The 23,604-nt window shown below is 46.1% G+C and overlaps 1 protein-coding gene across 1 annotated transcript in view; it reads right to left on the bottom strand.

Moving 5' to 3' along the window:
• cdc40 (cell division cycle 40 homolog (S. cerevisiae)) overlaps positions 1-23,495 on the bottom strand; it is a 243,394-nt gene extending 219,899 nt beyond the window's left edge. The window contains exons 1-2 of the mRNA XM_072500007.1: positions 23,067-23,495; positions 10,545-10,631 (exon numbers count right to left, since the gene is read on the bottom strand). Coding sequence (XP_072356108.1) covers positions 10,545-10,631; positions 23,067-23,255 — 276 coding nt within the window. The 5' untranslated portion in view covers positions 23,256-23,495. The remainder of the gene's footprint in view (positions 1-10,544; positions 10,632-23,066) is intronic.
• Positions 23,496-23,604: the final 109 nt, after the last annotated feature.

Genomic DNA, 23,604 nt, shown 5'->3' with positions numbered 1-23,604 from the left:
TCCAGCATATCTTCTTCCCAATCTAGGGTTATAACAGTACCTTTGATCAAAACTGTCATATGTCGCCTTTCCCCTATTTTTCCCTTCTATTTACTTCCTAAATACATTGTAACCAGGAATGCCATGTTACTATTCTTGACCTTATTTGATTCAATCTCCTTTAGCACCGTCTGTCATACCTCCATGTGACAACTTGTACCTGCAACTCAGCAACTTTATTTATCATGGTCAATGCATTTATGTAAATGCAGGCCAACCACCACCCACACCTCCACTTTGCTTTGTATTCTATCCTGTTTGATCCCTTCTATTTCTCGGCTACTTTTATAGTCATGATGTTTGTTTCTCGTTGATCTCCACGTACCATACATAGAAAATAGAAGCAGGAGGAGGCCATCCAGCCCTTTAAGCCTGCTCTAACATTCATGATCATGACTGATCATCAAGTTCAACATCCTGATCCCGCCTTCCCCCATTTCCTTGATCCCTTTGGCCCCAAGAACTGTATCTAATTCCTTCTTGAAATTACACAACATTTTGACCTCAACTTCTTTCCACAGATTCACCACTGTCTGGGTGAAGAACTGTCTCCTCACCTCAGTCCCAAAATGTTTACCCCTTATCCTCAAACTATGACCCCTATTTCTGGACTCCCCCACAATTGGGAACATTCTTTCTGAATCTACCCTGTCTAATCCTGGTAGAGTTTTATAAGTTTCTCTGCAATCCCCTATCACTCTTTTTGCTTCTGCTTTCTGCTGCGTTATGCTGGCTTTCCTAGAACCCTGCCAAATTAGTTTAAAATCTCCTCCATAGCACTAGATATACCTCGAGTATATTTATACCACTAACACTAATTCACTACAAATTAATTTGGAATAATCTTTTTTTTAGGCAAAATTTATCAGTGTCAGTTATACACGCACATAACAATTAGAATTGTCCATTATGTTAAAATCCACACCAATGCTGATTTAAAAGAAAAAAAATTCAATTTTTAAAAATAAATTTAGAGTACCCAATTTTTTTTTTCCCATTTAAGGGGAAATTTAGAGTGGCCAATCCACCTACTCTGCACATCTTTGGGTTGTGGGAGTTAAACCCATGCAGACACAGGGAGAATGTGCAAGCTCCACACAGACAGTGACCCGGGGCCGGGATCGAACTCCGGTCCTCAGCGCCATGCTAACCACTGCGCCAGCCTAAAAGAAAAGCTATTCATACAGATATATCCATTGCCTCAGCCAGAGAGCCCTCCTGACACACAACTCATCAATTCCTACATGATTCAATAACTGAACACAAAATCTATTTCAAAGAGCACAGATCAGTTTTCCATTGTCGCCACTCTACAAGGAATAAAGTCATTCTACTGTACCATTCTTCATTTTAAAAACTGCATGATGGAAACAGAAATTAAATCAAGAAGCACACATCATGAATACACAAAAACAGAATACTGTAAATGCAGGAAAATCCTTTTTTCATTTTTGCTGTACAAACCAGATACTGAGCAGATTTTTGAACATCATAAATCACCATTTGAATTAGACCATTGTAAGTCAGAAACACTACATCATGCCTTGCTTTATTCTGTACACTCCAATTGTGTATTCTAGACATGGGTAAGTGCAAGCTCAATGCAAAATATATTTCATTGATTGGTTGAATGCCTCCGAAAGCAAGATACCTTTTGTGAATTTACAGTTTTCATTAAAAATATGTGCTGCATTAACTTTAAACTATTGTTTATTGCAAAGGGAACTGAATATAGAATATAGAAGTGGGGAGGTTATGCTTCAGTTGTACAGGACACTGATGAGACCACATCTGGTGTACTGCGTACAGTATTGATCTCTTTATTTAAGGAAGGATGGAAATGCGTTAGGAGCAGTTAAGAGAAAGTGTACTCAACTAATACCAGGAATGAGTGTTATGAGGAAAGCTTGAATAGGCTGGGCTTGCATCATTGGAGTTTGGAAAAGACAGAGACAACTTGATTGAAACATACAAGATCCCGAGGAATCTTGACAGGATGGATGAGGAGAGGATGTTTTCTCTTCTGAAAGAATCTAGAACGAGGGGTTCCTGTTTAAAAATAAGGGGCCGAATTCTCTGCCTCCCAACGCTGGCAGCTAGAATTGCGATTGGGCGGAGAATAGCAAGTAATGCAAAAATTGTGTTTAAATCACATACTGCAACAATGGCGGTCTAAATCAGGCTACCCCCATCCTGGCGGGGATACCCAGAGTGCCCGGTGCTGATACCAAGCCATGCTCCAGTTCCCCCTGCTAGCAGCATTAGTGAAGTTCGTGCCCCGTGCCGGCGGGCCCATGCAAAACCCTAAGTTGCGTGTTTTGAATGTTATTAGCAGGTTGGACACAGTATGCTGCACCCTTCAGCGATGCTCCACGCTTCTCAGACGGGAGGCACGTGGATGCGAATTGGTGCAAGTACTTTCAAGCGGAGCTTGGGCATCATGGCTGTTGAGGGGAAGGGAGTGGGCAAACAAACTCTCGAAAACTTTCAAAACCTGTCTGGCTTGCTGGGGGGTGGCTGCCTGGGCCAGGGGGAGTAGCGAGAAATGGCTTGATGCCGGTCCGTGCACTCGGAGTATCCCCCTCAGGATGGGGGTGGCCTGACTTAGACTGCCATTGCCGAAGGGCCTGTACTGTTCTATGTTCTGTTTTCACCGAACACTCTCCTTCCAGCCTCTCAGAGGGGCCTGACTCTTTCGAACTCCCTTCCTTAAAAATATTCAAAGTCAGAGGAAGATAGATTCTTGATAAACAAGGGGGTGAAAGGTTATCGGATTAGGCAAGAGGTTACAAACAAATCAACCATTATCTTATTGAATGGCAGAGCAAGCTCGAGGGGCCAAGTGGCCTACTTATGCTCATTATAATATGTTTGCATGTAACTCTTGTGATGAGAAACCCAGCTTTCTCCTAGTCTACAATTGTACAATGAATGGCCTTAAAAACGTAGAAAATAGGAGGAGGCCATTAGGTCTTTCGAGCCAGCTCCTCCATTCATTGTGATCATGGCTGATCATCAAGACCAATATTCTGATCCTGCCTTCCACCCCATATCCCTTGATCCCTTTAGCACCAAGAGCTATATCTAATTCCTTTTAAAAATTACACACCGTTTTGGTCTCAACTGCTTTCTGCGAATTGCACAGATTCATCACTCTCTGGGTAAAGAAAATTCTCCTCACCTCAGTCCTAAAAGGTTTACCCCTTATCCTCAAACTATGACCCCTAGTTCTGGGTTCCCTTACCATTGGGAACATTCTTTCTGAATCTACCCTGTCTAACCCTGTTAGAATTTTGTAAGTTTCTAGGAGATCCTGCTCACTCTCCTAAACTCCAATTAATATAATCCTAACCAATTTCGTCTCTCCATTGGAACTCTTCCAGAGTCTATAGAATGCTGGAAAAAGATCACCAATGTGTCCACTATTTCTAGGGCCACTTCCTGCCATACTCTGTGATGCAGAGCATCAGGCCCTGGGGACATATCGGGTTTTAATCCCACCAATTTATCCAATACAATTTCCTGACCAATAAGGATTTCCTTCAGATCCTCCTTCATGCTAGGCCAGTGTTTTTCAAACTTTTGCCTGGGACCCATTTTTACCAACCGGCCATCCTTCGGGACCCACACCAGCCGACCTTCGCGACTCACGCAGGCCCATCCTTCCCGACCCAAAATTTTCACTTACCTTTCATGTGACAGGTGAGCCTTCTTGGTCCTCACGATCTCACGCTTTGTTATTCAATGTTACATTTTGATAATGAGTACAGGTGATGATTTAAGATCTAACTGCACCGTTGAAAAAAAGGTTTGTCCTCGAACTGGCCATTCTTAGTCTTCAAGTGTCTTTGAGGCTTGAGGGTTTCAAACTTTCATTTGCCAGGGCTTCCCTGCGTACAATCCTGATTTGCAGTGGCACAATTAATAAACCCATCCCTCAAGTAATCATCTTTATGCTGCTTTGTTCCTGTTTTCAGCATCTTCTCCATGGGTTGTTCACCAGAAGCCCTGGAGTTCACACCAGCACTGCTGGCAGCTACAAAATGGAGAAATCTCTTTCGCGCCCAGAACACATGACCTGCTCTCTGCCGCCACTTCCGTGGGATGACTTGGTTGTTTGTTGAAATAAACTGGCCCTGGACAGCGTGCTGATGTCAGGAGGAGGCAGTCCACCCTGCTGGGTTCCGGGTCTGCACACTGCATGATCCAGCACACATCCGTGGGAAGACTGGCAATCTCAAAAGTCCGTCGTAGTCAGCATTTTTATAAGCAGCCGCAGCCGTTCCTCATGATCAGAAATGCCGCAACCAAGCATCACAACCCTCCCGAAACCTGCTCTCGACCCATCTGCAGGATGGAACCCTGAATTTGAAAACCCCTGTGCTAGACCCTTTGTCTCCTAGTATTTCCAGAAGGTTATTTGGGTCCTCTTTAGAGAAGACAGATCCAAAGTATTTGTTCAACTGGTCTGCCATCTCTTTGTTGCCCATTATGAATTCACCTGATTCCAACTGTAAGGGATCTAGAAACATGAAACAAAAAAAGGAGCAGAAGGAGGCCATTCAGCCCTTCAAGCCTGCTCTGCCATTCATTATCATGGCTGATCATCCAACTCAATAGCCTAATCCTGCTTTCCCCCATATCCTTTGATCCCCTTCGCCCCAAGTGCTATATCTAACTGCTTCTTGAAACCATACAATGTTTTGGACTCAACTACTTCCTGTAGTAACAAACTCCACAGGCTCACCACTTTCTAGGTGAAGAAATTTTTCCTCATCTCTGTCCTAAATGATCTACCCCATATCCTCAGACTGTGCCCCCTGGTTCTGGACACCCCCACCATCGGGAACAATCTTTCTGCATCCAACCTGTCCAGTCCTGTTAGAACTTTATAGGTTTCTATGAGAGCCCCCCTCATTCATCTGAACTCCAGCGAATACAATCCTAACCGATTCAATCTCTCCTCAGATGTCAGTCCTGCCATCCCAGGAATCAGTCTGGTTAACCTTTGCTCACTCCCTCTATAGCTAGAACATCCTTCCTCAGATAAGGAGTCCAAAACTGCAGACAATAATCCAGTTGTGGCCTCACCAGGCCCTGTATAATTGCAGCAAGATATCCCTGCTCCTATACTCGAATCCTTTCGCAATGAAGGCCAGCATTTACTTTCTTTACCGCCTGCTGCACCTGCATGCTTACCTTCAGTGACTGGTACACAAGGACACCCAGGTTGCGTTGCACATTCCCCTCTCCTAATTTATGGCTATTCAGATAATAGTCTGCCTTCTTGTTTTTGCTACCAAAGTAAATAACCTAGCATTTATCCAAATTATACAGCACGTGCCACTCATTTGCCCATTCACTCAACTTGTCCAAAACACACTGAAGGATCTCGGCATCCTCTTCACAGCTCACCCTCCCACCCAACTTGGTGTCATCTGCAAATTTGGAGATATGACATTTTGTTCCCTCACCTAAATCATTAATATATATTGTGAATAGCTGGGGTCACATCACCGATCCCTGCGGTACCCCACTAGTCACTGCCTGCTAATTTTAAAAAGACCCATTAATTCCTACTCTTTGTTTCCTACCTGCCAACCAGTTTTCTATCCATCTCAATACACTACCCCCAATCCCAAGCGCTTTAATTTTGCATAATAATCTCTTATGCGGGACTCTGTCAACGCCTTCTGAAAGTCCAAGGCCGGGATTCTCTGGGCCCTGCGCCGGGTCGGAGAATCCCGCCACGCTGCTCCGATGCCGGGCCGCCGATTCCCCCCCCGCCGAATCTCTGGTGGTGGAGAATTCGGGACACGGCGGGGGCGGGATTCACGCCTGCCCCCGCCGATTCTCCGACCCGGCGGGGTGTCGGAGAATCCCGCCCTACATGTACACCTGATAGAAATTGGCTTTCTAGTTAGCTATAGATGATTAAGATAAAAGGTTTAATTAAGAGCTCATTAAGAGTAATTAACTAAATCATATTAACAATGAGAGTGAGGAAAGCCGTATAGCTGGGAACATTTTGCAAATTGCTTGAGAATTACTAGAGACTGAAGGAACAGTGATGTCAGCTGGCTGAAAGGCCCCATTGTGTGAAAGAACGGGCAGTTCCATTTCTATGGAAACAGCCAGTCTAGAGAGATACTTTCTTAGCAAAAAATGTGTTTCCCCAATAATGTCTCGATGTATTTGTGGATAAGTTGGAAAATTGGCAGGCGATGGAATGGAAAATTCACATCAACTTATTTAAATACAGATCTCTCTCAAAATTGAGACAGACACTTCGGTCTAGTTGAGTGAATTATAAATTAGGTAAAACCAATCAGAGATGAAAAGAAGGCGAGTCTTTAAGATAATATTCTCCTTAAAAATCACTTGTCGGGATGGAAAAATCCATTCCGGAATCAATCTATCACTTTCTGAAACCTATCTCTTTGCTGCTTGCCTTTGCTAAATCGCCGTTTTTCTTGTATTTAAATCAATCCGTAATTTTGTACTGTGTATCATGATTTGAAGAATTACCACGATTTATATTTTAAACTCAACCACTGTATTCGCTAAAGACAATCAATCTGACATAAGTTTGTATTGTAACCAAAAGTTTACCAGTGGACACTAAAGCTGACAATAAAGTTCAACAAAACTTTGCCAAAAAGCACAGCCTAAATCTTTGTTATTTGGGAACTAAGAAGGGATATCGCATATCCAGGGTTCCGAATAGACACAAGAGATCCATCAACTGGTGCTGCGAGCAGGGTCCATGCCTACTGGCAACTAGTGCTGCGAGACGAAAGGAGGGAGAAGGTGGACCGAAGACAGTGCTGTAGACGAGAGTACAAGATACCAAATCGTTAACGACGAGGCCCGAAGGCAGAATCGCTGACCGGAAGACCGAACTTTGATTTTGATCCGAAGATTGGCGGGAATGAGGTAAGAAATCATCTTTACCTTATTAAAGTCTTAAGCCGCAACGGCTCGCAAAACTTCCCCCTACCAACAAAAGAACCTTAAAATAAAAGACTGTGCAATTGGGTGAGGGTGCAAATCTATTATCAGGCGTCTTATATCGGTGTAATTTGGTATATGGTACGGTGCTACAGGTATACAAATTACGACCTATGACTCACAGAGTCCACGATTTGCGGCCCGGGTCATAAACCTTTTCGGAAGAGTTGGGGGGGGGGGTGCAAGAGTCCAAAGTGCAACCGGAGTACTTCTCCTACATGTGAGCATGCTAACTCAGATGTCCCCACTGCTTCCAAGGGTGGAGCAGAGCTCCCCACAACCTCTAAGGGCAGCCGAGCTCCACCAGACGTGACGACTGATGGTACGCTCGGAGATCTTAAATCTTGTATTAATCAGCAGTTTGATTTGTCAGACGCAAATACGGAAATTGAATTAAAATACAACATACCCAAGGGCCAATGGTCCCATGAAAATATAAAAAGAGTTTGGGGAAAACTACCCGAATGAAGGATAGGGAGTGTGTTAGATGATCTCTTGTGGTAATGGGACAGCTCCGTAGGCGACAGGAGACAGTAACCAACACAAACCACGATCGCGAACTTAAAACTGCCAAAGATCAAGTCCAGGCAGTCTGTGAGTGATTGCAGAAATCAAAACCCATGAACAATTAGAAACCCTATTGATCGAACACGAAAAAACTAAAATTTCATTAACCGACTTGGACTCCAGAGTTCAACAATTACTATCACAAATTGATGGGCTACAAAATGCAAATACCCAGTTACTTAAAGAAAAGTGTTCTCTGGAAAAGAAGATGGATGACATGAAATGTCATAACGAATTGCTGAGAGAAAATTTGGCGGCTATGAAGCCGGCAAATCGGTCTTTAAACCCTCAGCTATTTCTCAATTCTCCAGCCCAGACAATTCCACCACAGGCGGACTCAGGATTAATTCTGACCCTAACTGTACCAGCATCAGCTTTGGCATTGCCGCCAGCTGCTGCTACCATGGCGACTATGAATCCTCAGACACAGACTCCACAGGTGGCCAACAATTCCCCATGTCCGGACCAGATTCAATAGCCCTTGTCCCCACAAACGCTCGACCTCAGCTAGTCACCACAGCCGCCTAAAATGAGAGTGTAGTCGGCCAAAACACCCAGCTAACCCCGATTCAAAGGCCTCCCGGGTCAGCTTCAGCAGGCTCCGAGATTGTTATCACTACACAAGGCGCTGAACAAAGGAAACTAGTCAGCTCGGATGATGATAGTGACGCAGAAGACGAACCTAGTGGCATGACTGGAGCATTACGACTCGCCCATTACACACCAAACGGGTTAAGGTTGAAGCGACCGAAAACAACCAAAAACGATGCAACAACCAAAAGGTCTCAGTGCGCCCGACATTGGGTTCATGATCCGGCAGACCCCGATAAAGTTGATTGATGGTCCAAAGAACTCCCGCACCCTAAAAAATGTGGGTGGGGGGGTTAGCCACCTGGGATCAGCTAGAGCGCTTACAGAAAATGAAATGAAAATCGCTTATTGTCACAAGTAGGCTTCAAATGAAGTTACTGTGAAAAGCCCCTAGTCGCATTTACAGTCTCCATCCGTTAGTTGTACAGGCTTTGTCCGTGATGGTTAATGCCCACGTTAGTCAAATACTCTCGACAGTAGTTCGGAGAGGCCTTGGCGACGATTTACAAAATCTGGAAGTGGGATGACAGGCAATTAAAGATTGGCTATTCAGATTCAACCCATCTAAAACTGACAGGGATAAAATAACATCCTGTGTTCAAAAGCATTCGGAGGATCTCACAGATTATGAGGAAAGGTTTAGAACAGTTTGGAAGGAGCATTCCGGAATGGAGCTCCAGGAAGGAGAAAGGACGTGGGATGCGAGTACCCTAGGACCATTCAAAACCGCTTTTGTCGCTGGTTTGAAACCTGAACCGTCTAATGCATTAAACATGGTTTTTCCTGACTGAGAGCTATTGGGTACTAACTACAGTGCCTAATAGAACGCTGCATTCAACTGGACCGTGGCTTGGAGATTAAAATCCGTGCTCTCCGTGACAGCCCTCCGCCCCAGCCCAAAGCGGCAGCCGCTGCAAGTAGCGCAGAAACTCCAGCAGAAAATACTACTCCTACTCCTCCGGTAACATCAACCCCGGCCCCTGTTCTTGCTCCGCTAAAGCTGTGTTCTTCAAACTTTTTTTCCGAGGACCCATTTTTACCAACCGGCCAACCTTTGGGCCCCAACCCGGCCGACCGTCGCGACCCACCATTTTCTCTTACCTTGTTTGCTGCTGACAAAAATGGAGGAAATGGTTTTGGGTCCCTTTGGCCCTCGTACACGCTCATCCAATGGAACCTGTTGGATGAAGGTGAAGCCTTCTGGTGTCGGAAAGTATGGAGTCTCCATCTGTCCAAAGTTCTGAATTTTTATCCTGTAAAATGTTATCAAATAAAACCCCCCCGAACTTGTAAAAAAAAGAATAAAATAAATGACTAAAAACCACTACAGATCTTGTAAAACAAAAAGCTGCAACAGTTTGAAAAAAATAGCGGCCGCACTGCGCATGCGCACCGATCATCGTGCGCTCATGCGCAATGCGGGCAAATTTTTTTTTTTTTTTTAACAACATGTTCGCGGCCGCTTGCAGCCGGCGTTATAAAAAGCCGGCTGCTGCGCGGGGGTTTGCTCGATCGAGAGCGCCGCAGACAACGGCTCCGCGACCCACATGCGGGTCGCGCTCCGACTTTGAAGAACACTGCGCTAAAGGATTCCAGGAAAACAGAGAAATGTCATTTTTGTGGTAAAGAAAGCTTTTGGACAAAATCATGTTGTTTCAGAATACAGGGAGGACGAGGGCATGATTACAATCATGACTCATACTACCGAGACCCGGCCCGTGACTCATACTACCGGGACCCGCCCCGTGACTCATACTACCGAGACCCGCCCCGTGACTCATACTACCGAGACCCGCCCCGTGACTCATACTACCGAGACCCGCCCCGTGACTCATACTACCGAGACCCGCCCCGTGACTCATACTACCGAGACCCGCCCCGTGACTCATACTACCGAGACCCGCCCCATGACCCATACTACCGAGACCCGCCCCGTGACTCATACTACCGAGACTCGCCCCGTGACCCATACTACCGAGACCCGCCCTGTGACTCATACTACCGAGACTCGCCCCGTGACCCATACTACCGAGACCCGCCCCGTGACTCATACTACAGGGATCCGCCCCGAGACACGTATCACCAGGATTCGTACACAGACCAACGTAAGCCCCGCCCACTTTCATGACGTAAAGACGAACTCAATGACAATGACGCTTTTGTCGACGGGTTCAACAGATTAATATTTTGCAAGGCATGTCAATGTATAACATTTTCGAATTTTACAACTTTACTGAGTGAGATCTCACGGTGTTATACTCACAGCTCAATGCTGAAGATGCAAATATGTACAGAGAGAATTTGAAAAGTTTAAAAATGTATCTAAGAACTCTTACCTCTGGTGCAAACATAGTTTCATATGATGGATTGAACATGACTTCCTTCAGCAATGGATCAAGGTGAACCCCCGTCTCCACATCTTCCTAGGAATAAAGGACCACAGGATTCAGAATGGCTCTGCATGATTGCAGCAGAAAAATGTAATCACCTTCATCAGATCTATTACAATCATAAGACCATAAGACATAGGAGCAGAATTAGGCCATTCAGCCCATCGAGTCTGCTCCGCCATTCAATCATGGCTGATATTTTTCTCATCCCCACTCTCCTGCCTTCTCCCCATAAACTTTGATATCAAGAATCTTAAAGATACTCAGTGATTTGTCCTCCACAGCCTTCTGCGGCAAAGAGTTCCACAGATTCACCACCCTCTGGCTGCAGAAATTCCTCCTCACCTCTGTTTTAAAGGATCGTCCCTTTAGTCTGAGATTGTGTCCTCTCGTTCTAGGTTTTCCTGCAAGTGTAAGCATCCTCTCCATGTCCACGTCCCTGGCCCTGGGAGGCAGCAGTACTGACCATTGTGCCACCCATTTCAAGAGACTGGAAACTAAAATCTAGAGCAACGCACAATATGCTACTGAGAAAGCACCACTTTTCCTATCTTCCATTTCAGGTGGGTGTAAGAGATCCCATGGCACTATTTTTAGAAGATCAAGAAAATTCTCTCCAGCATTTTGGCTAATATTTATCCCTTAGCCAACATCACTGAAACAGATTACAAAGTTGCTGTTTGTGAGACTTCACAGTGCACAAATTGTCTGCTGTGTTTTCTACAATGCAACGGTGAATACACTTCAAAAGTACTCCATTGGCGATAAATAGCTTTAGGACAATGCTGAAGACATGAAAGACACTGTATGATTCAGTGCAAATTATTTTTTATACTACTTCTTTAAAAATATTTCGTAATTTTCTTGTGTGGCTTACCTTGGCCAATTTTTCTACCAGTGAAATTTATCATGGGTTACAATTCTCAAACCTTCTCAATTAGTTTAAAATAAACCTCTACCTCTCTTTATAAATGTACATCCTCATTCCTGTTTTATACCCTTCCAATTTAAAATGTTCAAAACCGTTTAGAACAGTCTCCTGGCAGCACAGAACTTGAATATTGCTGAAAGAGATCGATTACCAATGCTATTCGTCTTGAACTCTTTATGACAAACGCAAGAATGCCTAATTTTAAACATGCACAACAACTTAGGCTACAGGAGAAAAGGTTGCTGATTGGTTGGCAAGTTCGCCCTGATTAACCAAGGTGTTACCATGAAGAAAGCAACAGGGAGTTATAGGTGGGCCAAGCTCCCTGATAATTAATAAAAAACAAGGCTTGAACATATTCCTTCTGTTTGCAGAGAAGGGGTCCCTGTAAAATAATGCATGTTGCTTCTAATGAACATAAATGAGCTCAACTGATTAGCGCACTCAGCAAGTGCTGCCGAATCGCAGAATTACCATGTGATGTACCTTTTTTGAATTACTCGGGAGTCTGTGAGCCTATAATCTTCCTGTTGCTTTCACCATACCAATGCCTCAGCCAGAGTTGACCTGCCAACCAATGAGCACCTTTTTCACATATGGTGTAAATCGTTGATTGCTTGAAATTTGGTGTTCTTGCATTTATCCTGTTACGTTCAAGATGAAAAGCTTCAGCATGGGGCGGCACAGTGGCTAGCACTGCTGCCTCACAGACCAGGGACCCGGGTTCAATTCCAGCTTCGGGTGACTGCGTCGGTGTTTGCACTTTCTCCCGGTTTCCTCCGGGTGCGCCGGTGTCCTCCACAGTCCAAAGATGTGCAGATTAGGTGGATTGCCGTGCCAGGGGCTGGTTTAGCACAGTGGGCTAAACAGCTGGCATGTAATGCAGAACAAGGCCAGCAGCGTGGGTTCAATTCCCATACCGGCCTCCCCAAACAGGCGCCGGAATGTGGCGACTAGGGGCTTTTCACAGTAACTTCATTGAAGCATTGTGACAATAAGCGATTATTAATTATTATTAATATTAAACTGCCCTTAGTCCATAAAGGTTAGGTGGGGTTACTGGGATGGGGTGGAGGCGTGGGCTTAAGTAGGGTGCTCTTTCCAAGGGCTGGTGCAGGCTCAATGGGCGGTATGGCCTCCTTCTGCACTGTAAATTCTATGATTCTATGAACATCTTTTCGGCAATATTTGAGTTCTGTTCTACCAAGTATCTGTTAATTTTGTTATGATGCCAGCTGATGTTACAACTGAACAAGTCAGATCCATGTCAGTGCCGACCATGCTGCCCGACTAAACTACAATCTTCTACACATCCTGGGTCCGTATCCTTCTATTCCCATCCTATTCATGTATTTGTCAAGATGCCCCTTAAATGTCACTATCGTCCCTGCTTCCACCACCTCCTCCGGTAGCGAGTTCCAGGCACGCACTACCCTCTGTGTAAAAAACTTGCCTCGTACATCTACTCTAAACCTTGCCCCTCTCACCTTAAACCTATGCCCCCTAGTAATTGACCCCTCTACCCCGGGGAAAAGCCTCCGACTATCCACTCTGTCTATGCCCCTCATAATTTTGTAGACCTCTATCAGGTCGCCCCTGATAGCTAATGCCCTCCATACCAGGCAACATTCTGGCAAATCTCTTCTGCACCCCCTCGAAAGCCTCCACATCCTTCTGGTAGTGTGGCGACCAGAATTGAACACTATACTCCAAGTGTGGCCTAACTAAGGTTCTATACAGCTGCAACATGACTTGCCAATTCTTATACTCAATGCCCCGGCCAATGAAGGCAAGCATGCCGTATGCCTTCTTGACTATCTTCTCCACCTGTGTTGCCCCTTTCAATGACCTGTGGACCTGTACTCCTAGATCTCTTTGACTTTCAATACTCTTGAGGGTTCTACCATTCACTGTATATTCCCTACCTGCATTAGACCTTCCAAAATGCATTACCTCACATTTGTCCGGATTAAACTCCATCTGCCATCTCTCCGCCCAAGTCTCCAAACAATCTAAATCCTGCTGTTTCCTCTGACAGTCCTCAGCGCTATCCGCAATTCCACCAACCTTTGTGTCGTCTGCAAACTTACTAATCAGACCAGTTACATTTTCCTCCAAATCATTTATATATACTACAAACAGCAAAGGTCCCAGCACTGATCTCTGTGGAACACCACTGGTCACAGCCCTCCAATTAGAAAAGAATCCTTCCATTGCTACTCTCTGCCTTCTATGACCTAGCCAGTTCGGTATCCACCTTGCCTGCTCACCCCTGATCCCGTGTGACTTCACCTTTTGTACTAGTCTACCATGAGGGACCTTGTCAAAGGCCTTACTGAAGTCCATATAGACAACATCCACTGCCCTACCTGCATCAATCATCTTTGTGACCTCCTCGAAAAACTCTATCAAGTTAGTGAGACACGACCTCCCCTTCACAAAACCATGCTGCCTCTCACTAATACGTCCATTTGCTTCCAAATGGGAGTAGATTCTGTCTCGAAGAATTCTCTCCAGTAATTTCCCTACCACTGAAGTAAGGCTCACCGGCCTGTAGTTCCCTGGATTATCCTTGCTACCCTTCTTAAACAGAGGAACAACATTGGCTATTCTCCAGTCCTCCGGGACATCACCTGAAGACAGTGAGGATCCAAAGATTTCTGTCAAGGCCTCAGCAATTTCCTCTCCAGCCTCCTTCAGTATTCTGGGGTAGATCCCATCAGGCCCTGGGGACGTATCTACCGTAATATTTTTTAAGACACCCAACACCTCGTCTTTTTGGATCTCAATGTGACCCAGGCTATCTACACACCCTTCTCCAGACTCAACATCGACCAATTTCTTCTCTTTGGTGAATACTGATGCAAAGTATTCATTTAGTACCTCGCCCATTTCCTCTGGCTCCACACATAGATTCCCTTGCCTATCCTTCAGTGGGCCAACCCTTTCCCTGGCTACCCTCTTGCTTTTTATGTACGTGTAAAAAGCCTTGGGATTTTCCTTAACCCTATTTGCCAATGACTTTTCGTGACCCCTTCTAGCCCTCCTGACTCCTTGCTTAAGTTCCTTCATACTTTCCTTATATTCCACACAGGCTTCATCTGTTCCCAAGTTTTTAGCCCTGACAAATGCCTCCTTTTTCTTTTTGACGAGGCCTACAATATCTCTCGTTATCCAAGGTTCCCGAAAATTGCCGTATTTATCCTTCTCCCTCACAGGAACATGCCGGTCCTGAATTCCTTTCAACTGACACTTGAAAGCCTCCCACATGTCAGGTGTTGATTTGCCCTCAAACATCCGCCCCCAATCTATGTTCTTCATTTCCCGCCTAATATTGTTATAATTAGCCCTCCCCCAATTTAGCACATTCATCCTAGGACCATTCTTATCCTTGTCCACCAGTACTTTAAAACTTACTGAACTGTGGTCACTGTTCCCGAAATGCTCCCCTACTGAAATATCTACCACCTGGCCGGGCTCATTCCCCAATACCAGGTCCAGTACCGCCCCTTCCCTAGTTGGACTGTCTACATATTGTTTTAAGAAGCCCTCCTGGATGCTCCTTACAAACTCCACCCCGTCTAAGCCCCTGGCACTACGTGAGTCCCAGTCAATATTGGGGAAGTTGAAGTCTCCCATCACCACAACCCTGTTGTTTTCACTCTTTTCCAAAATCTGTCTACCTATCTGCTCCTCTATCTCCCGCTGGCTGTTGGGAGGCTTGTAGTAAACCCCCAACATTGTGACTGCACCCTTCTAATTCCTGATCTCTACCCATATAGCCTCACTGACCTCCGAGGTGTCCTCCCGCAGTCCAGCTGTGATATTCTCCCTAACCAGTAGCGCAACTCCGCCACCCCTTTTACATCCCCCTCTATCCCGCCTGAAACATCTAAATCCTGGAACGTTTAGCTGCCAATCCTGCCCTTCCCTCAACCAGGTCTCTGTAATGGCAACAACATCATAGTTCCAAGTACTAATCCAAGCTCTAAGTTCATCTGCCTTACCCGTAATACTTCTTGCATTAAAACATATGCACTTCAGGCCATCAGACCCGCTGTGTTCAGCAACTTCTCCCTGTCTGCTCTGCCTCAGAGCCCCACTGTCCCTATTCCCTAGTTCTCCCACAATGCTCTCACCTTCTGACAAATTGCTCCCGTGCCCACCCCCCTACCATACTAGTTTAAACCCTCCCGTGTGACACTAGCAAACCTCGCGGCCAGGATATTTATGCCTCTCCAGTTTAGATGCAACCCGTCCTTCTTATATAGGTCACAACTGCCCCGGAAGAGCTCCCAGTGGTCCAGATAACGGAAACCCTCCCTCCTACACCAACTGTTTAGCCACGTGTTTACCTGCTCTATCTTCCTATTTCTAGCCTCACTGGCACGTGGCACAGGGAGTAATCCCGAGATTACAACCCTAGAGGTCCTACCTTTTAACTTTCTGCCTAGCTCCCTGAAGTCCTGCTGCAGGACCTCATGCCCCTTCCTGCCTATGTCGTTAGTACCAATATGTACAACGACCTCTGCCTGTTTGCCCTCCCCCTTCAGGATGCCCTCTACCCGTTCGGAGACATCCTGGACCCTGGCACCAGGGAGGCAACATACCATCCTGGAGTCTCTTTCACGTCCACAGAAGCGCCTATCTGTGCCCCTGACTATAGAGTCCCCTATTACTATTGCTCTTCTGCGCTTTGACCCTCCCTTCTGAACATCAGAGCCAGCCGTGGTGACACTGCTCTGGCTGCTGCTGTTTTCCCCTGATAGGCTATCCCCCCCGACAGTATCCAAAGGGGTATACCTGTTCGAGAGGGGGACAACCACAGGGGATTCCTGCACTGACTGCCTGCCCTTTCTGGTGGTCACCCATTTCTCTGCCTGCACCTTGGGTGTGACCACATTTATATAACTGCGATCTATGACGCTTTCCGCCACCTGCATGCTCCTAAGTGCATCCAATCGCTGCTCCAACCGAACCATGCGGTCTGTGAGGAGCTCCAGTTGGGTAATAAAGTTACCCAAGCAGTTTAATAAAGCATTTATTAAACAAGGAAAGATGACCGATAGTATAATGGTCCTTCACCCACAACTATACTTGTTATAGAGTGTTATTCTTATGCATCTTATTTAAATCCATTGCTGATGTCATCAGTAACTGCTGTGATATAATTTGTTGTTGTTGTTATCTGTGTATATTCGTATTTAACTGTGTTAGTTCTAATTCTGTTCCATTCTGTTACTGTTATTTGAAAGTTTAGCTATCTGCTCCCATTTCTGAGTCCATACTGTATTTTAAATGTCATTATTTTTATATATTAAAGAAGATTAACTGTAACTTTAAGATTAACCCATTTTAACTACCTTTTTGTGGTTAAGTTACATCTTTTTGGCGACAAAAATAAAAAGAATTGAGTTTCAGCATGCTCAACGCAAAGTTTTTCGAAGTTTACCAAAGGAAGACAAGTTATCAGCATCTTGGCTATGTTTGGGTCTATCAGTGAGTTTGTGGCAGAGAACAAGGACTGGACTGAATATGTGGAAAGGTTTTTATTGGCTAATGGGATCACAGATGAGGCCAGAAAGCTCTCAATTCTCTGGAGTGTGTGTGGGGCGAAGACTTAAAAGCTAGTGAGAAATTTAGCTGCACCACGGAAACTGGAAGTCGTTTCTTTTGCGGATTTATTCATACTCGTTGTGCAGGCCTTTATACTCTGTAAATATATTATTTCAAAATAAATTCTCATAACTCCTCTATTCTGATATAAAACCCATTCTTCAATAGACTCATTTTTTTCCTTACTGAATGCAGCTTAATCTTTATCAATCCATCACATGTTTAAAGATTTTGTATTGTTGATCCACAGTTGTATTTACTTCCAATTAATCTGACCACTTCCTCTTTTGCCCACCAACCTCATCCTTGATTTTATCATTTTCCTCGATATACCTGCGTACTATACCGAATAATAGAATTTATAGAATTTACAGTGCAGAAGGAGGCCATTCGGCCCATCGAGTCTGCACCGGCTCTTGGAAAGAGCATCCTACCCAAGGTCAACATGTCCACCCTATCCCCATAACCCAGTAACCCCACCCAACACTAAGGGCAATTTTGGACACTAAGGGCAATTTATCATGGCCAATCCACCTAACCTGCACAACTTTGGACTGTGGGAGGAAACCGGAGCACCCGGGGGAAACCCACGCACACACGGGGAGGATGTGCAGACTCCGCACAGACAGTGACCCAAGCCGGTATCGAACCTGGGACCCTGGAGCTGTGAAGCAATTGTGCTATCCACAAGGCTACCGTGCTGCCCAAATATTGTGGTCACTGCTTCCCAAATGTTGCCCTACGTTTAGGCTATCTATTTGTTTGGCCTAATTAGCCAAAACCAGGTCAAGTATTGAACGAAGAACAGTACAGCATAGGAACAGGCCCTTCGCTCCTCTAAGCCTGAACCCATCGTGATGCCATGTAGTAATTGCATGGGGCACCTTAAAGCACAACGGAATTGAATAAAGACCATTTCAGATACAACATATTTTAAAGAAACATATTCAAAATCAATCATAAACATGTCACTTGGTTCCTTATAATTGCTGAAGTATGGTGACCAATTCCTAATCTCCTGCTCCCAACTGATGCCTTCCCCACACAGTCAAAGGACAAAGAAAAGTACAACTCAGGAACAGGCCCTTCGGCCCCCCAAGCCTGCGCCGACCATGCTGTCGTCAAACCTAAAATCGTCTACACTTCCGGGGTCCATATCCCTTTATTCCCATCCTATTCATGTATTTGTCAAGACGCCCCTTAAACGTCACTATTCTACCTGCTTCTACCACCTCCTCCGGCAGTGAGTTCCAGACACCCACTACCCTCTGTGTAAAAAAAATTCTTCCCTTGCACATACCCTCTAAACTTTGCCCCTCTGCACCTTAAACCTATGTCCCCTATGAAATGAAAATCGCTTATTGTCACAAGTAGGCTGTAAATTAAGTTACTGTGAAATGCCCCTAGTTGCCACATTCCGGTGCCTGTTCAGGGAGGCTGGTACGGGAATTAAACCGTGCTGCTGGCCTGCCTTCGTCTGCTTTAAAAGCCAGCTCTTTAGCCCTGTGCTAAATCAGCCCTAGTAATTGACTCTTCCACCCTGGGGAAAAAGCTCCTGACTATACACTTTGTCCGTGCCCCCCATAATTTTGTAAACTTCTATTAGGTCGTCCCAAACTTCGATCATTTCAGTAATCCAACCTCTCCTCATAGCTAATGTCTTCCATACCAGGCAACATACTGGTAAACCTCTTCTGTGCCCTCTCCAAAGCTTCCACTCCTTCTGGTAGTGTGGCGACCAGAATTGAACACTATATTCAGGAGCCTGAGCAAGGAGCAGCGCTCCGAAAGCTAGTGACATCGAAACAAACTTGTTGGACTTTAACCTGGTGTTGTAAGACTTCTTACAGTGCTCACCCCAGTCCAACGCCGGCATCTCCACATCATGACTACCATTGACACCGCAAACTGCCGGCTCAAAGTGGAGAGGATCTCCAAGAAGATTGTGCATATAGAACGTGACATTAAGTTTCTACAAAGATGCAAGAAAGCAGACAAGATCCCGAAAGGGCTACAGATCACAAACCCACTCAAGGTGACCTACAACACTGACTACGCTGAGAGACTCTGCCGTCGCACCTCACTCACACTCCTCCACCACCTCGTACACCAGCTCTACAGCAGACGCCGCAACCTGGAAACCAAGATAGAGGCCATATTCTCAACTGGCGCTCAGGACGCAGCAGACCAGCTGCGGAACACCGCCAAACAGATGAGACAACGATATCACGCCACCTATATGCACACAGGAAGCATCACCACCACCAGCAACGAAGCCTCCCCCAGTACCCTAGTAGAAAACAATACAGGGAAATCTATTGTCATCTTGTCAGACTACACCCTTCAACCAGACAAAATCGAAGTCCTCAGCAGAGGGCTCAATTTCTGCACCACCACCAAAATGGACCCCATCAGTCTTGCGGCAGACACGGAGGAATTCATCAGGCGAATGAGGCTCCGGGAGTTCTTCCACAAGAGGCCGACAGCGAACCCAATGAGACAACCAATGAACCGGAACAGCAGACCGAGAGATCTGCGGTGCGGCAACCGAAGAGGAAAGAGTCGAATTGGACCCCTCCGGAAGGCCGCTGCCCTAGCCTCGACACGTATGCTCAAGCCGTCAGGAGTCGCGTCAATGCCAGATTCAGCAAACGCATTCACAAGACAGCCCCGAACGTCACCCAAGCACAACGCAATGCCATCCGTGCTCTCAAGACCAACCGCAACATTGACATCAAACCAGCAGACAAAGGAGGGGCCACCGTCATACTGAACAGAACGGACTACTGCAAAGATGTGTACCGACAATTGAACTACCAGGAACACTACAGACAGTTACCCACAGATCCGACCAAGGAACACTCCCGTCAACTCAAGACTGATCAAGACCTTCAGAGCACCCTACGTGCTCTCATCCCACGTACTCCCCACGTTGGAGATCTCTACTGCCTCCCAAAAATACACAAGGCCAACACACCAGGCCGGCATATCGTATCAGGCAATGGGGCCCTGAGTGAGAATCTCGCTGGCTACATCGAGGGCATCTTGAAACCCATCGTACATGGAACGCCCAGCTTCTGTTGCGACACGACGGGCTTCTTACAGAAGCTCAGCACCCATAGACCAGTTGAACCAGGAACATTCCTCGTCACAATGGACGTCTCGGCACTCTACACCAGCATCCTTATGACAACGGCATTGCTGCAACAACCTCAGAACTCAACACCGACAACTGCCAATCTCCAGATGCAGTTCTGCAACTCATCCACTTCATTCTGGATCACAACGCCTTCACCTGCGACAAATTCTTCATCCAGACACACGGAACAGCCATGGGGACGAAATTCGCACCTCAATATGCCAACATCTTCAAGCACAAGTTTGAACAAGAGAACAACACCCACCAGGTACGCAGTACATACTCGCGCGATTCGGTCAACGTTGTCTATCTCATACACTGCAGGAAAGGATGTCCCGAAGCGTGGTACATTGGCGAGACCATGCAGACGCTGCAACAATGCCGCGCGACAATCGACAGGCAGGAATGTTCCCTTCCAGTCGGAGAACACTTCAGCAGTCAAGGGCATTCAGCCTCTGATCTCCAGGTAAGCGTTCTCCAAGGCAGCCTTCAGGACGTGCGACAACGCAGAATCGCTGAACAGAAACTCATAGCCAAGTTCTGCACACGAGTACGGCGTCAACCGGGACCTTGGATTCATGTCACATTACATTCACGAATTCCTACCAACTGTCCTGGCTTGAGACAATTCACACCTCTTTAACCTGGGATTACCCCTCTCGCTGGTTCGGCAAAGACTTAATTACCTGCAAATGTTCGCATTCAAAGCATTGTCTTGCATCTTTGACTTTGTCCACATATATGTTTCTGGAACCTACCTCTTCATTTACCTGAGGAAGGAGCAGTGCTCGAAAGCTAGTGATTTGAAACAAGCCTGTTGGGCTTTAACCTGGTGTTGTAAGACTTCTTACTGTGCTCACTCCAGTCCAATGCCAGCATCTCCACATCATGACTATATTCGCAGTGTGGCCTGACTAAGGTTCGCTGCAGCACGACTTGCCAATTTTTATACTCAATGCCCTGGTCGATGAAAGCAAACATGCCTTTTTGACTTCCTTCTCCACTTGCATTGCCACTGTCAGTGAATGACCTGTGGAACTCTACACCAGATCCCTCTTCTGCCAATTACTGTATATTTCCCACCTGTATTTGGCTTCCAAAATGCATTACCTCACAATTATCCGGATTAAACATCTCTCCGTCCAAGTCTCCAACCGATCTTTTTCCTGCTGTATCCTCTGACAGTCATCACTATCTGCAAGTCTATTTTTTTAAATTTAGAGCACCCAATTCATTTTTCCAATTAAGGGGCAATTTAACGTGGCCAATCCACCTACCCTGCACATCTTTGGGTTGTGGGGGCGAAACCTACGCAAACATGGGGGGAATGTGTAAACTCCACACGGACAGTGCCCCAGAGCCAGGACCTCGGCGCTGTGAGGCAGCATTGCTAACCACTGTGCCACCGTGCTGCAATTCCTCCAACATTTGTGTCATCGGCAAACTTGCTAATCAGAAGTTACATTTTCCTCCAAATCATTTATATACACCACAAACAGCAACGGTCTCAGCACTGATCCCTGCTGAACACCACTAGTCACAGTCCTCCATTCAGAAAAACACCCTTCCACTGCTGCCCTCTGTCTTCTATGACCGAGTCAATTCTGTATCCATCTTGCCTGCTCACCTCTGATCCCGTGTGACTTCACCTTCCTTAGCAGATACCATGAGGGACTTTGTCAAAGGCCTCACTGAAGTCCATGTAGACAACATCTACTGCCCTACCTTCATCAATCATCTTCATCACTTCCTTGAAAAACTCTATCAAGTTAGTGAGACACAACCTCCCCTTCACAAAACCATGCTGCCTCTCGTTAATATGTCCATTTGCTTCCAAATGGGAGTAAACCTGTCTCAAAGTCATCTTCACTTTCTTCAAAAAGCCACCTTTTACTGAATCAGGTGGTACCCATGACAGACAATTTTACCAGATTTGAAGGTTCAATGCCACCATCAAGTTTCTAAGAGGCCAATGAAGTTGTCCCACACACATTCACTTTCACGGAGCAATCTCACTACCACTCCAGCAAACCCCACTTCATTATTCCCAGTCAATTATAAAGGTTTATTTAAAAGATGGAAATTTGACATTAAAGTAATCCACAGGTGATAGAGAAACAGTGATTAATGCAAACACCAAAATGCACAGATTGCATGAAACCTGTCCAAAAACCATGATGCACTTAGCACTGAGCTCATCAAAATGAACGTGTCTGTGTGTTGGGGGATCGGAAAGAGCCTACAACAAATTTCCATTCTTAAATATCAGATTTTCATGGGTCAACTGAAATCAAATACCATCAACTTTCATTTCACTAATTTCCAAAGCAGACTCAATGATTCATCTTTATATGCACATAAGAAATTTGTGTTTAAGCTTTTGCTTCTGCAGGAGCGAAACAAGTGAGCAACAAGTCCGGAGTCTGCCCCTAAAGAGGTGTCACTTTGGTCATTGTTTCTCAACAGTCCATTAACACGTTATGAAGGGTTTGCCGAATGGTCTCTTTCTGATTTGTTTGGAGTCACTGGCTTTCAGAGCGCAGCTCCTTCATCGGGAGGAGCTGCACTCCGAAAGCTAGTGATTCCAAACAAACTTGTTGGACTTTAAACCGGTGTTGTGAGACTTCTTATTCTTACTGTGCCCACCCCAGTCCAAGGCCGGCATCTCCACATTATGGTCAGAGGGAGGGAGGGAGAGAGAGAGAGAGACTGTTTTTGAGAGAACGCCTCTAGACTAACCCATGTGCACCGCTGGGCCTGGCGAAGGCCTCCTGACACCCACCTTCACAGCAACCTCGGGCGCGGAGTTTAAAGCGAGGGATCCGTGAAGGCGCGACACGGATTTTTCAGAGTGCAGAGGGTGCAAGTGAGCCACCGCGTCCGGGCTGGCAACTTGCCCGCAGCCCCCATCCGAGTCGCCGCCGCTGTCGCTGCCGCTGCCGTAGGAAGCCAGAGCCGCGATCGCCGACATCTTGGAAGCGGCTCACTCGGTCAAATAACAACGTGTCCTTGCAGATGGACAGCTGAAGCGGCCCTCCGGTTACTGTCAAAACGCTCACTAATGTCCACCTCGTCCCGGCGTCCTCACTTTTTAAATTTAGAGCATTTCTATCGGCTCAATCTCACAGTATCGGCCTTTGGCGTTTCAGCAAAACTCCTTTAGTTATTATTATTTACGACACTGCTGGAAGGTCCAGTTTCCCCGCCCCTCGCCATTTGATTGGCGGGTCGGGGAGGAAAGGTGGGCGTTCCCGCTGGGTCGGCTCGCCGCTTCCCATTGGTCGCCCGGCACGCCGATCAGGTGACGGCACAATGCCGCG

Source organism: Scyliorhinus torazame, chromosome 4 (genome assembly GCF_047496885.1).
Source record: "Scyliorhinus torazame isolate Kashiwa2021f chromosome 4, sScyTor2.1, whole genome shotgun sequence".
Classification (NCBI taxonomy): Eukaryota; Metazoa; Chordata; class Chondrichthyes; order Carcharhiniformes; family Scyliorhinidae; genus Scyliorhinus; species Scyliorhinus torazame.
This window is presented reverse-complemented; position numbering and strand designations above follow the sequence as displayed.